This window comes from Solanum tuberosum, unplaced genomic scaffold, assembly GCF_000226075.1.
Source record: "Solanum tuberosum cultivar DM 1-3 516 R44 unplaced genomic scaffold, SolTub_3.0 scf00164, whole genome shotgun sequence".
Taxonomy (NCBI): domain Eukaryota; kingdom Viridiplantae; phylum Streptophyta; class Magnoliopsida; order Solanales; family Solanaceae; genus Solanum; species Solanum tuberosum.
Window position 1 is genome coordinate 964,561 of NW_006239092.1, and position 13,630 is coordinate 978,190.

Consider the following 13,630-nt stretch of genomic DNA (forward strand, 5'->3'; position numbering starts at 1 on the left):
TAGATTACTTTAGTTAGTTCTTTGTACACTCGTGTGCATTCCCTTGTTAGTTAGATTTTAGTTCTTGACTTCGGTTTGTGTTATTCCTTCTTTTCATATTGCCTTTACTTTTCAAGTTCAGTCGGCCTATGATGCCTACTGGGTACCTGTTGTTTTGGTACTCATGCTACGCTCTGCATCTATTTCGTGAAGCAGGTCCGGGCACTAGTAGCCAGCGTTGATCGAGCTTGGAGCAGTCTGATCCGGAGACGGGGGTGAGCACACGGCGTTTTGTACTATTTCAGTCTCCATCTGTATATATAGACTTGTCTTTTACCTTTCGAGACAGTCCAGTCTTTGTTGTCCACTTTTGGGACTTGTACTCATTTTGTTAGTAGCTCTATACTAGTGACTTCCAGGTTTTGGGAGGGATCTTTATTTGTATAAATGTTTTTGGTTTGCTTCCGCCTGTTTATATTGTTATTTGCCTACTCTTGTTTAGTTTCTACCCTCAGACCCATTACTTGTTGTTTCGGGTTACGAATTGGCTTACCTACTGGTGGGTTATAGTAGGTGTCATCATGACTTGAGAAATCGGGTCGTGACATAGCCATTGTAGTAGCTTGTTCCACATTGATGTTGAAAAAGAGCACTGAAAAAAAAAGGTGTTAGATCGACTCATTCTCTGATTCACACAAAGGGCATATTGGATTAACACTCATTCCCCAATATGTTTCTTTTTAGTATGTTTTAAAAAGAATATTTATTCGACTTTTATCAACTCTTTGCCAAATGAGATTCTACCTTTTTTTTGTAGTCCATAGGATTTTACTTTGAGAAAGTTCATTTCGTGGATGGATCATAACTTATACAACGACGATTTCTGCAAGAATGATCAAAGCGCGCTGAAATATATATCACTTTACCATAACTTTTATCAGTATTTTTGCCAAACTAAGATAATATCCATATGTGTATACATGAGATTTAAAAAATAAACGTATTTGATAATTAAGATCTCAATGATTAAGATTAAAATCTTAGTTAGGTTCAGATAAGGCCCAAGAGAAGGGACTGACAGTTGAACAACAATTTGAGTTGAGTAAAATGACTATGGACACTGCATTAGTAAACTAGTCATAGGAAGGCTGGGACCAACTGCAATGAAGCAGATAAACTTGCTAAATTATTTTGCTTTTTTTTAGGATTTCTTGAGATTCTGATAAGTATAAGTAAACGGAGAGAGTACATGATAATAGAAAGCAAGTGGACTATATATATCTATGATTACATTAGGGCTTGTGCACTGAAATTAAGCAACCAAAATAGATTTGTCTCCACTCTCCATAATGTTTCGAGCACCAAAATTAGGCAACCAAAAGCTTCTCTTTAATGCCTTGACTATATTTTCTATCACTACCCAAAATTCTCCTAAGGCAATCAATGGTAGGTCTCAAATGAGTATCTACACCTCTATCACCAATTTGTGGGTCTTTAGCAATTACATTCCATAGTTTGAATTGATTTTAGATGATAGCTTTTTAAAAAAATAAAATAATAGAAAAGTCCATTCATAAATTTATACCCATCATTTTAAATATTACTAGTTTTTCAACACGTGTGTTGCACGTGATTATCAATTCAGAAAATTTAAGCGAAGATTTGAATAATATGTTTTGCACAAAATAATATTACAGATTCTTTTGTGAATGTTCAATGTGGATCATTATATATACCTCTTATTCACACGAACCTATGAAGATGGTCAATGAAAAATTTAATTAGTTAAATGCAATAATGTATATATTTATTTCAATTTGATGAGGTTCAATCATATAATTAGTATCTCACTAATATTACCTTATAGATGATATTTGTTGTGTATTTTTCTTGTCATCTATCAAGATGTGCTTTGCACGTGTATTCCACTTAATCTGTTTAGATGTCATATGAACATGTGGAGAACAACTACATTTTATTTTTTAGAACTTTATTGTAATTTTTATTTTATATGTTATAACATAATAGATGACGTTCTTTTTGTTGGCTTTCATATTTGACTTTTCGATTGACTGTGTACATAAGTCAAAGATTGTTAATGATGTACACCGTTTGAGTACAAATTTTGTCTTAAATATTCGTACTTGAAATTTAGTATGCGCATGACACTAATAAGGATTACCATAAATATTTCAATATTTTATCTTTATATGTAACATATCTTTTACAAAATATTATTACTCTATTACTATTTGAGTAAGGCTATCATAGAGAGGTAATTTTACCAAAATGAGTTCTTGGTTGTTATCATGAATGATGATTATATATACTTCAGTAGAATAATTTAATTTTAATATAGGAATTACATCACATATGGTGCAAAATATTTCATTTCATTAAGTTTCTACCTTATCTTTGTGGAATTGTAGTCTCTTTTTTTTCTTCTGCCACATACATATCATATAGTTGTTGTCTAATGAAAGTATCTAGTATCTTATAGAAATTGTATCATGATATAAAATATTTAAATTTTTCAATAATAAAAATTAATAGATGAATAAAATGTAAAGTAGTATTTATATAATCATTAATTTGATTTAAGATCATTTTATGATCAATCACTATTTTCTTATCTATTTTTACATATCTAGTAAGGAGTGTATCTTGTGACATAAAGAAAAATTATATGGAACAATACATAGAGACGAAAATATATGTTCATGCTATATTCACTCTAGTGTTCCATTTGATTTAAATCTCTTGCCACCAATACTTTCCTTTCTCCGTTCATTTTTACGTACATATCTATTAAAAGTAATTATTATTATGAATATATTATCATATTATAAGTAAAAGTGAAAATCTATTTTTGAAATAGTGAATTTATCATCAAAACTAATAATTCAATGGACTACGTTGTTACCCATTGTTTTAGAAAAATTAGGAAGCAATTCCTTCGTTTGAGGGAAAAGAAGAAAAATTAAGAAAACAAAGAAGAAATATCTTACCCAAATCATATGCCTTTTTTCGTATCTGTTTAACATTTTTGTCTCTCCCACAACTTTATGTCATTGTTAACTCATGAAAATGGTAAGAAAAAATACGAGTGTGAATTGATGAATGATTTGCTACAATTTTTTCACCAACTTTTTCTTAAGAGGTACCTCGAATTTCGTTGAATTTCGAATTTAATCAATTTTTGCAAATAATACTTGAAATTTTTTAAGAAGAAGAAGAGTAGAGACCTAAAGAAATTGTTGTTTAAAAGTGTGAGGAAACCCCTCTTTTTATAGCTACAAAATAGTAGTATGAATATGTGTTAATTGTGTCTTATCCGAAAAGTCACAACCTTTCGAAAAAGTCACAACCCTTTGAAAAAGGCACAACTCATCAGAAAAGGCGCAACCCTTTGGAAGAGTCACAATCCATAGAAAAAATCATAACCCTTCGGAAAAGTCACAACTCATTGAAAAAGTCACAACCTATCAAAAAAGTCACAACCCGTTGGAAAAGTCACAACTCATTGAAAAAGTCATAATCCTTTAATTTGAAAAAGGTATCTACTTTCAATATAATAAATTGAGTATTTTTAATTGGGGGTATTATAGTAATTCAACATTCAAGTTTGGGAGTTCATGCGTTTAAGGTAGTATAGATAAAAAGAACACGGGTTCAACATAAAAAAATTATTTTGTACCTCATGAGGATTTTACTATTTTTGTTTCAATTTTACTTTCTTTTTTAGTTTGTTTCAAAAAGAATGTCTCTTTCGTTTTCTACCAAACTCTTTGTCAAGCAAGATTCTATCTTTTCCTTGTATTCTACAGGATTTTACTTGGGGACACTCAATTCTTGAATGGATCATAAGTTATACAAAGGATGGTCTTTATAAGATAGACCAAAGCGCACTGAAATACTTATCACTCTACCATGTGACCCTTAACAGTATTTTTGCCAAACTATGATAGTATCCATGTGTATATTATATATCTGAGACTTGAAAAATAAATGCACTTAATAATTGAGATCTCAATGATAAAAGATTAAACATCTTCATCAAGTGCAAATAAACAGACAGTTAAATAACAATGTTGAGTTGAGTAAACTGGAATTATGTAAACTATTATAGCCATAGGAAGTCTGGACAAACTGCAATGAAACTGATAAAACTTGCAAGAAAATTTCCAGGCTGCAAGACTGAGATACAATTTCAGCATCTAATGAAACAAATGTTCCTCAAAGTACTACTAATTTTTCATTATTTTCTTGTGTGAGATACACATCGGGAATTTGAGCCTTGTAAGGCAGCACAAACTGCTCAACAAAACCAACTCACTTAACTGGAGAACTTGATAGCAATAATGTTCTCTTGAACCCAATCTTCTAACCGAAAAGGGAAGCAGAAACCAACATCTCTGGTTTTAATCCCAATTCCTTTCAGAAGAAAATCTACCTTCCTCTTGATTGTAACCTCTGATAAGAGTTAAACGACAAGGCACATTTCGAACCATGGTATCCTAGTTAACTCCTGAAAACTGCACACTTCTTCTCTAAAAGAAGCTCACCGATCTAAACAGAGGCATAAACTTTAAACTCCACAGAAGAAGAACATGACTGATAATATACGACTTCCCGTCTTTGTGGCTTCTCATTTTTTCAGAATTAAAAGGTATGCTATAGAGTTATCCTAATGTGTAAGTACTGAAAGCAACAAGACATAAAGAGAGAAATGATCTTTGGCAACACTGGAAAACATGCAAGTAGGTCACTAGAAAGCAAAACAAGTTTGAAATGAAAACAATACTGCAATGTAGTGCCAAAAATAAACAAAATGTACTAAGGAGCCACAATTTTGTTGAGCTGTTCATACAAATCAGGTATCTGATCCTTGTAGGGTAGCACAAAGTAATCCATGAACTTTGTCTCTGTTATGCTCAGAGCATAATAGAAACCCAACTTTCTCCTCTCAACCTTCTTTTCATCCAAAATTTTCAAGACTTGCACCCGAGGTACCACCCTTTTTTCCAAACTAAAGACCAAAATTGAAGGATGAGAAGCCAAGTAAGCAGGTTCACAACCAAGCCTTTTCATGTAAAAACTCAATGCCTTCTGAATTTTATCCTCAGAGAGGGCAATACAATACGGTAACTTCCTGAACATCATGAGTACATAATCATTAGACCATCCAAAACTCTTGAAAATTTCAATCTTGTTTTCATACTTGGACTGCTTTTGCGCGGCTAATGTATGAAACCCATAAGGAAACATAGGAGAATGGAGTGGAATTCGAAAATCTTTCTCCAACCTATGCAACAAATCCTTAACCCACTCAGGTTTTTGTGTAAGATAATTAGGACATATAAGCACAAGTTTTCTTATTTTCACATCAGAAACACCAGAGTTTCTCAACAACACTACATTATTCTTCATAATTTGATGAGCACTAAATGAAAGCAACCAAGAACTTTTCTTTATAGCCTTAACTACATCTTCATCACTACCCAAAATTTTCCTAAGAAAATCAATGGTAGGTCTCAAATGAGTAACTAAACCTCTTTCAACAATTGTTCTATCTTTAGTCATTAATTTCGCCAAGTCCGACCCGGATAACCCGAGATCAATAAGGCACTGGAATTTGGGTTGTAGGGTTTTGTTAACATCATGGAATAGCAATTTGGGTGCTATGAAAACCAGTTTTTTCACCTGGGTGTTGTCGAAACCAGTTTGTTTCAAGAAATTGATGACTAAATCAGGATTATTTAAGTGTTTCCGTGAAGTTACCTTGGAAGATGCCAACGATGCTTCCTGTTTGGAGAACCCGAGAGAATCAACCAAGTATTTCACCAATTCAGAGGTTGTGCTTGTTGAGTAGAGACATTGAGATTTGATACTATTCAAGGAAAGGAAGTCTGTAAGACCGTGAAATCTGGCAGCAGCGGCCGCAGCGGCGCCGCCGCGGCCTCTGAATCGGAGGAACATATTGTTGAGCTCCTTTCTATTAACTTAGCAAGAGTAGAAAACGCTTCTGCTTAGGGAGAAATGTTGCCTCAATGGTTAAAACCCCTTTTTGAATTATTATATTTTTTGTGAGTTTCATATTTTAATTTGAGTGAATAGGGTTAATACTCCAAAACTATTAGATTTTTCTTTACTTAGATATGAATTCATTAGTAACGTATTAGTTTTTAAAATTTTAATTAATGAATCACGAAAATCAATTAACATTTTGAATTTAACAAATATTTTGTTTTAGTGTGTAACATAGAAAACATATAAAAGATAATTTTATGTGTTATTGATTATAATAGTTAAATTAAGTATAAACGTTAAATGTTAGTATACATAAACAACAATAATTTACTATAGCAATCATAAAACTTTTAGAAAAACATTGCCACCGTAAAAAGATGCTTCAATTCAAAATAAGTTTGGAATTTGTATTGTGAAAAATTAACTAGTTTTATATGGGTTGTAACAATGTAACTTGTAACCTAACACAATCCTCCTTTGTTAATTGCACTAAATTTTGGAAATAAACATAGACCAACTTCTCATTGTTCTCAAAGGTTCTTCCTCCCAGACTCCTACCATTAGAACTTCCTTTCCCCTCCATCCCAACAGCGACATACCCACTGTAATTCCATAAGTGAGGTACGGGGAGGATGACGTGTATATAGACCGTTAGCTCAAGTAAACATATGAAAAATCAAATATGCAAAGCAAATATAGTAGCTAAGAAGTCATGTTGAAAACAATGAAGAGAAAAGTGATAACAACAAATAATATGATAATTGAAACAAAGGAAGCAACATATAATACTAAAATAAAAAAATAAGATAGTTGGAGAATAATAGTAACAATACTAATAACGGAACTAGACAGCACTCAACTACCTACTAACTTTGTACCCTAATCGTCACCCTCCCACCCCCATAAAAAATTGAACTGCCCTGACGATGTTCCTATAATAGGATGAAGGCATCTCTCCTTCAAAGAGGTAGCAAGAATTCGATTTCCCCTAGGGTATGGTACTAGAACGATACATTTTATTTACGTACCAAACACAAGACAATAATTAAAAAACCATACATTTTCCATGGAAAACAATTCCCTTCATACCAAACACACCCTTTTGTGTCATCATTTGAGTGTCATGAATGACACTCTCTTTTCCTGTGGCTTCTGCTACCTAACTGAAATTCTGAGAAATATTAAAAGCCTGTACTTAACTACAAGGCTAAATGTAGGTCAGGATTTAGACACAAAATTGCCAGCCATTGCTATTTGGCCAGCTTGAGAGCTATTGACATTAAAGTTTATCCATCTTAGAGAGTTAAAACTAGTAAAATTATGCATCACCGGCTCTGCTTCAGCTTGTTTCACAGAATGTTGTGTGTTTGCTACCTGCAATCTGTATGAATGCATGCTTGAGATGACTTCCAATTGCAGATCAAGTCCTTTCATCAAGCAGCAATGAGTCATCTGCAAAGCTGTTGCCATCACCGCACTTCTCTGATCGAATGCCACAACGGTTGTCATTCTCGCATGCCTCATCCAGCACAACATACGAAGTTGCAATTGAGCCAAAATACTGCACAAGAAATTCAAAGATTAAGGTGGCATTAGGGCATAGTTCCTGGGAACCATTCGTTAAAGAAAGCACTCTTAGAATCAGACTCTTCCTAAAAATCCAAACAATATCAGCAAATCTATCTGTCAACATGGTGTTGTTCCTCGCATTTTCTGTATAGACCATGAAATTACAAGAACAGTCTTTTTCCTAAAAATAATAATAGTAAAGGAGGTGTATCTGAACCAGCTCCATCAGCAAGGAGCAAGAGACCCATGTTTTATGTAGTGATGTCAGCATTGAACTTATTTGTATCTATTTAGTGATTTAAATTCACCTCGACTGATTCAACCGGTACCTGTTATATTCTACCACAAATCATTATATGCACCGGATAACTTTGTCTACAAGTGTGTGTCCTAGTGGTCAATAAAGTGGGTAGGAGAACCATGAGGTCTCAGGTTCAAATCTCAACAGAGGCAGAAACTACTAGGTGATTTCTTCCTATTTATCCTAGCCTTGATAGAAAAAGTTACATGGTACCTATTGTTGGTGGGAGGTGGGAGGTGGGAGGTATCTCGTGGAATTAGTCGAGGTGTGTAAAAGCTACTCCAAACACCACGGTTATCAAAAATCAACTTTGTCTACCAAGGTTAGATAAGTAGGAAGAAATCACCTAATACTTTAACAAACCATCTCATTAGCCAATCCTTAAAGGATTTGACATACTCTGGTGGTAAAGTGAAAACCCAATCTTCATATTCTCCATCCTGAATTGATTAATATTTATCATCGCATGCTAGGTTTAGATATATTACAGTCTTTTCTCAATATCTATGTGTTTTAGCTGCAAAATAATGAACTTATGAATGGAGAAGTGTGTTTTAGTAAGAAATAATTTCAGAAGTCCACTACTTTTTTATCATCGTGGTGTCTGGGTTAGCTTGCACGCACCTCGACCAATTTCTCGGGATACTTGCTATTTCCCCACCAGCACAGGTTGTTGTGCCAGTGAATAACTCTGATCATCAAGGCTTGAAAAGATAGGAAGAAATTATCTAGCATTTTTACTTCCGCTTGAATTTGAACCTAAGACTTCATGGGTCTCAACTTTCTTCATTGACCACTAAGCCACAACCTAGGGTGCAATTTCAGAAGTCCACTATTGGATGAATTTTGTACCGCATGTTTTTGTGTTGAGCTTTATAAACTCAAAGTGAAGATTATTAAAGGTATAATATTAACACGATAAAATAAATAAACTACTTCACCTCCCCTCCAAAAAAGATATCCATAATAAATGCAGAGGAAGAGAGGGGTTAGCCACGAGGAAGGAGGGGGTGGGGTAGTAAAAGTTGATAAACATCTTCATTCTCTTGTGTGACTCCTTGGAAAGAAAAGAAGAAATTAGTCACATAACAAAGCATGGATAATCCACAACACAACCCTGAGGCACTAGTGACAATCACAACAAAAAATCACTGTGCGACGGGTGGAAGATTCCAAACATCTGAATTCTAATATGTGACTAAAATAAGATGAATAAACAGGGGGGTTAGCTGAACCCGAAAGCTTTCAAAGTAGAAGCAACATAGCAGCTAGAGTGTGAACAGGTCACAAACATCATCAGAGGTCCATTCTTGTTGTTTTGGTGCTCCTAGCTCCTTAATTGGGAAGATGGAAGCCTAGTACATCGAGTTCATACTTGGCAAATAATTCTTCACCCATACTCTATTAATCAAACATATGCAACTTGTCAAATTAGTTGCATCATACAGGTTTAACTAGTCATAGACGATTGTTCTTTTTTAGAAAAAGAAAGGTTCATTGGACAGCAGACAAATCCCAAACTGATTGTTTTGAACGGTATAAAGCCCAAACTAATTCTTCTTCCCCTTTCTTTTTGGGAAACTAAAAGCTTCATAGATGCCTAGTGCCTACTATGATATTACCTAGAGGACACAAAGGAATGAAAATTCCTTTTTCACCTTTTTGAGAGATAGGAGGAGGGCAGGGAAACAATGCCAAAAAAAACAATGTCTTAGTCAAGTAATCTCAGCAAGGAGATTTTATCGTCACCAAACTATGAGTAAATGAGAAACAAAATTCAGGGGATGGGATGGGATGGGTTTCCAGGAAGCATTACATTGTCAAGAACTCAAAATGATTTTTTCTGAACATTCTCCAACAAGCTCTGTGTCAAGTGTAGGACTGTTGAAATTTCACCCTTGAGTATAACCAAGGGGTTGATAATGATTTGGGCCTAACTAAATGGAATAGATATGATACAGCTAAGGCTGACTAGTTTGGAATCTAGGCATTGATGGATAGATATAAATAGCCTAAAGGCTGATAAGATAAAATAATCATCCTAATCAATCACAATCTGCTGTAAATAAGCACAGATCACGAGTTCGAACTGTAGCCAGTGAACCAAATCTTCTGTTTAAATGGAGAATGGCAGAGGATCGAATTTTGAGGATAGGAGCAGAAACAGATTTCTCACTTTCTTATTCTCAAGAGCCTCTACTGGAGTTTCTTCCCTTTAGTTCAAAGTTATACATATCATTTTCGCAAGAGTTATAATCTCACTATGGTAGAAATTGCAAAAGACTAGATCGGCAAAATGAAATGGAGTATCAAACCTCTGGCGAACAAGAATATCACTTTTTGTCTTTTTCATGCTGCTGAATTTTGTTGTATAGTTCACACACATCAGGCATCTTATGGGCAAGCACATAAGCCTGATAAAACTTCTGTTCTGATGGCAACAGAACAGTATACAGATTGTAATCTTCATCACATAGTTTCTTCTCAACTAAACTTCTCATGAATTCCAACCGGGGCAAAACTCTCTTTTTCATACTGAACATAAGCAGTGTTGGGTGAGAAGCCAAGTAGGCAGGTTTCAAACCAAGTTGCACCATGTAGAAGTCTAGCGCAGCTCGCAATTTCTCCTCTGACAGCCTCAAACAATAAGGCAAAAGCTGAACCAATTTGATTATGTCCCATTTAGACCAACCATAATCCCTTAAAACGCCAAGTTTTGTGTCTACAGTCGACTCTTTCATTGAAATAAACACATCAACTCCATGGATAAACAATCCCGATGATCGAGAGATATTAAATTCATTTTCAAGTCTGTGCACTTTTTCCTCTACAACCTCAGGACTTGCCAAAAGAGTATATGGGTTTTGAAGTATGAATTTTTTGATATCATCATCTGTAAACCCAATGCTCTGAAAGAACAACATATTGATTCTCACTCTTTCACATGCTTTAACAGAGAGTAAACATGTTCTTTTCTTGATAGCTTTCACTACATACTCATCACTACCCAAAATTTTTCTAAGATAACTAATGCAAAATTCCAAATCAGAAACTTCAAGGCTTTTCAAAATAGACACACTCCCTGTAATGACCTTGACCAAATCAGATCCAGATAAACCAAGCTGTTGAAGAATGTCAAGTTTGGGCTTAAGGGTTTTGTCAACATCACACACAAGCAACTTCGGAACTGCAGAAACAATTTTACCGATATTGGTTTTGTCCAAACCGCTTTTTTCGAAGAAATTTAACACAGATTGAGGATTTCCAGTGGATTTCGAACGAGTTACCTTAGTGCTTGTTGAAATGGCTTCTCCTCTAGAAAATCCAAGCGAGTTCACGAGATAGTTCACCAAGAAATGTGTCTGGTCACATGCAGTTTTATCTGCAATTGTTGAATATTGAAACAAGAATTTGGAGTTGTAGATGAAAAAAAGCTGCCCTACGGCGGCGCCATGGCCGTGCGGTCGGAATAAGCGAGCCGCCATAGTTTCCAGTTTTCATCAATCTGAAAAGAAAGGGACCAAATTGGCCTAAGAATACTAATTATGGAGGACTTATAAATAAATTAATTAAAATTTGTTTAATGACAGACATTAAAAATGAAATTTGTTTGTTTAAATTTGATTCAGCAAATTTAAGATATGATTAATTCTATAAAAAAAAAAGTGCTTAATGTATCAAAATCTTGTTGATTTTTGTGGTCTTGGATATAATAAATTAGATGATAGGTGTAAAGAGTTGTTACCAAATATAAAAGATGATTTTTTTTAACCCGATTAAAAAGAAAAGTAGGATAAATAATTTAAAATAGAGGAAATCTATGTACATATTTTAATTAAGTTAAACGATATGGTCCTAAGACATTCTAGAAATACTCTTCGGTTAATTTTTACTTGTCACTGTTTGATTTGACACATTTATTAAGAAAACAATTATTAATATATGTATTTTACCAAACTATCCCTATTAAATAATGTTAGTATTAGGTCTTGAAAATTAATTTAAAGAATTAGTATTTAATGATGAGGGTAAAATATGAAAAAGCATAATTATCTTTTCTTAATATGTTTTTTTTATATTAATCAATTCTTAATATGTTAAAAGTGATAAGTAAAAAAAAAAAAAAAAAATTATTGTGGATGAGAAATGAAAAAAAATTGCATTTTGAATAGCAAAAAGACACCTTTTAGATTAACATAATTTATTTTGCAATTTTCAAGGTGGTTTTGAAGTGTCTAAAAGACAATATTCTCTTCGTTCACTTTTATTTGTCAAAGTTAAATTAGATTATATTAATTTGATATTTTAAACAAATAGTTAAATATTCAAAAATTATAAGAAAAGTACTATATTACAATTTTTTTAATATAAATATAATGAAAAAATGCATCATAAAATGTTAGTCAAATTTTTTATCATTTAACTTTTAAAAAGGAAAATGATAATTAAAAATGAGCGGAAGTGGGAGTATAAAAGACAGTATGGTGTGGTTAAGATCAAATCATTTTTTTAGAAGCAAAGTTTTTATCATTTTTCCTAATAAGTTCAAAAAATAACAAAAATGAAGTTGATTCACATCCTTGCTCTTCTATGCTTCCTTCACCTCAGTGCTACATCCTCTGGTATGTACCTTTAATCTCCACATCACTTAATAATTATCTTGGACAAAGTATAACTTTCTTTTTATTGATTTAAAAATCGTAGAATTACACTAAATACGTTATTATTGTTGTTGATTAAAAATCAAGGGATGCAACAACAACAATAATTGTAATTTAGATCTCAATTTCAAATAAATTGTGGTCAAGTGTTCTGTGGCCATAAAAAAATTAAGTTAAATTTTCAAGATTTTGGCTTTAAATTACTTACAAAAGCTAAAAAATAACTCCATTTTTTTTTTCAAATTTTAGAATGAAACATGATAGATGTCCATTCTGACTTTTTTTAAAAAAAATTTATGTGTGTGAACAGGGAGGAATTTGGAGAGGAAATCCAGTCAAATGTTGGCTTATGTGCCAATAAAAATGGAGAATTGTGATATAGGGAAATGCATGGTCACTTGTGGAAAGACTTATGAAGGCACTGTTTTTGGAGAGTGCCCAAATCCTGATACTTGCTTTTGTGGTATTTATATAGATGTATTCTTGTTTAATTTGTATTAACAAAAAAAAATTCTCAATCACAACAAGAAATTAATCTCAATTTGACATGTTCTTGACTCCTCTTTTATTATGTGTAAATATTTGAAGTCCATAGTGAAAAAACTAAAAAGTATTCGACATGTTTTTTTTTTGGTGGAGTGGTAATTACTCTTTCATCATTAATCAAAGGGATTTGAGTCCCTCGGGGTACGGAGTCCCCTTTGTTAGGAAGTGTTTTACCCCCAATCAATGACGGAGGCAGAATTTTCATTGAAGGGTTCAAAAGAACAATTAAGCACGCTAACCGTATCCACATATAAACGAATCAGGTCAAATATAAGTAACTAGATAAAATTCAACTCTACGTCAACAAGAACAATAAAACATAGGAAGCGGCAGCAAGCTAAAATGTCCAAAGGACTCGAACTCGCGAAGCCAAGAAGATTTGGTGGAATCTTGAATCCACTTTATCACTGAACCAAGCATTTAACCTATTCTGAGGAGGTTCATTATTAAATATATACACGTAAATCAATAAATCAATCTTATATATATAATGTAATTTTTCGAAGAAAGATGAACCCCATGAGCACCTTCCCAGAAACCTTCC

General features: G+C 33.4%; 1 protein-coding gene across 1 annotated transcript; it reads right to left on the reverse strand.

Moving 5' to 3' along the window:
• Positions 1–4,070: 4,070 nt before the first annotated feature.
• Positions 4,071–11,412, reverse strand: LOC102602405 (uncharacterized). The gene is made up of 3 exons (XM_015311597.1): positions 10,214–11,412; positions 7,251–7,570; positions 4,071–5,981 (listed from the first exon to the last, which is right to left on the reverse strand). The coding sequence occupies exons 1-3, from the start codon at positions 11,362–11,364 to the stop codon at positions 4,816–4,818; spliced, it is 2,637 nt and encodes an 878-aa protein (XP_015167083.1). The 5' UTR covers positions 11,365–11,412; the 3' UTR covers positions 4,071–4,815.
• Positions 11,413–13,630: the final 2,218 nt, after the last annotated feature.

Bases quoted from the DNA above. Each gene is read 5' to 3' on its own strand.
- LOC102602405 (XM_015311597.1), bottom strand. From the start codon at position 11,364: ATGGCGGCTCGCTTATTCCGACCGCACGGCCATGGCGCCGCCGTAGGG. The intron at 7,571-10,213 runs ATATTCTTGTTC...TTTCTTGTGCAG, and splicing joins CATGAAAAAGACAAAAAGTG to TATTTTGGCTCAATTGCAAC. The intron at 5,982-7,250 runs GCAATTTTGTGT...ACTCTTGCTAAG, and splicing joins TGGCCAAATAGCAATGGCTG to TTAATAGAAAGGAGCTCAAC.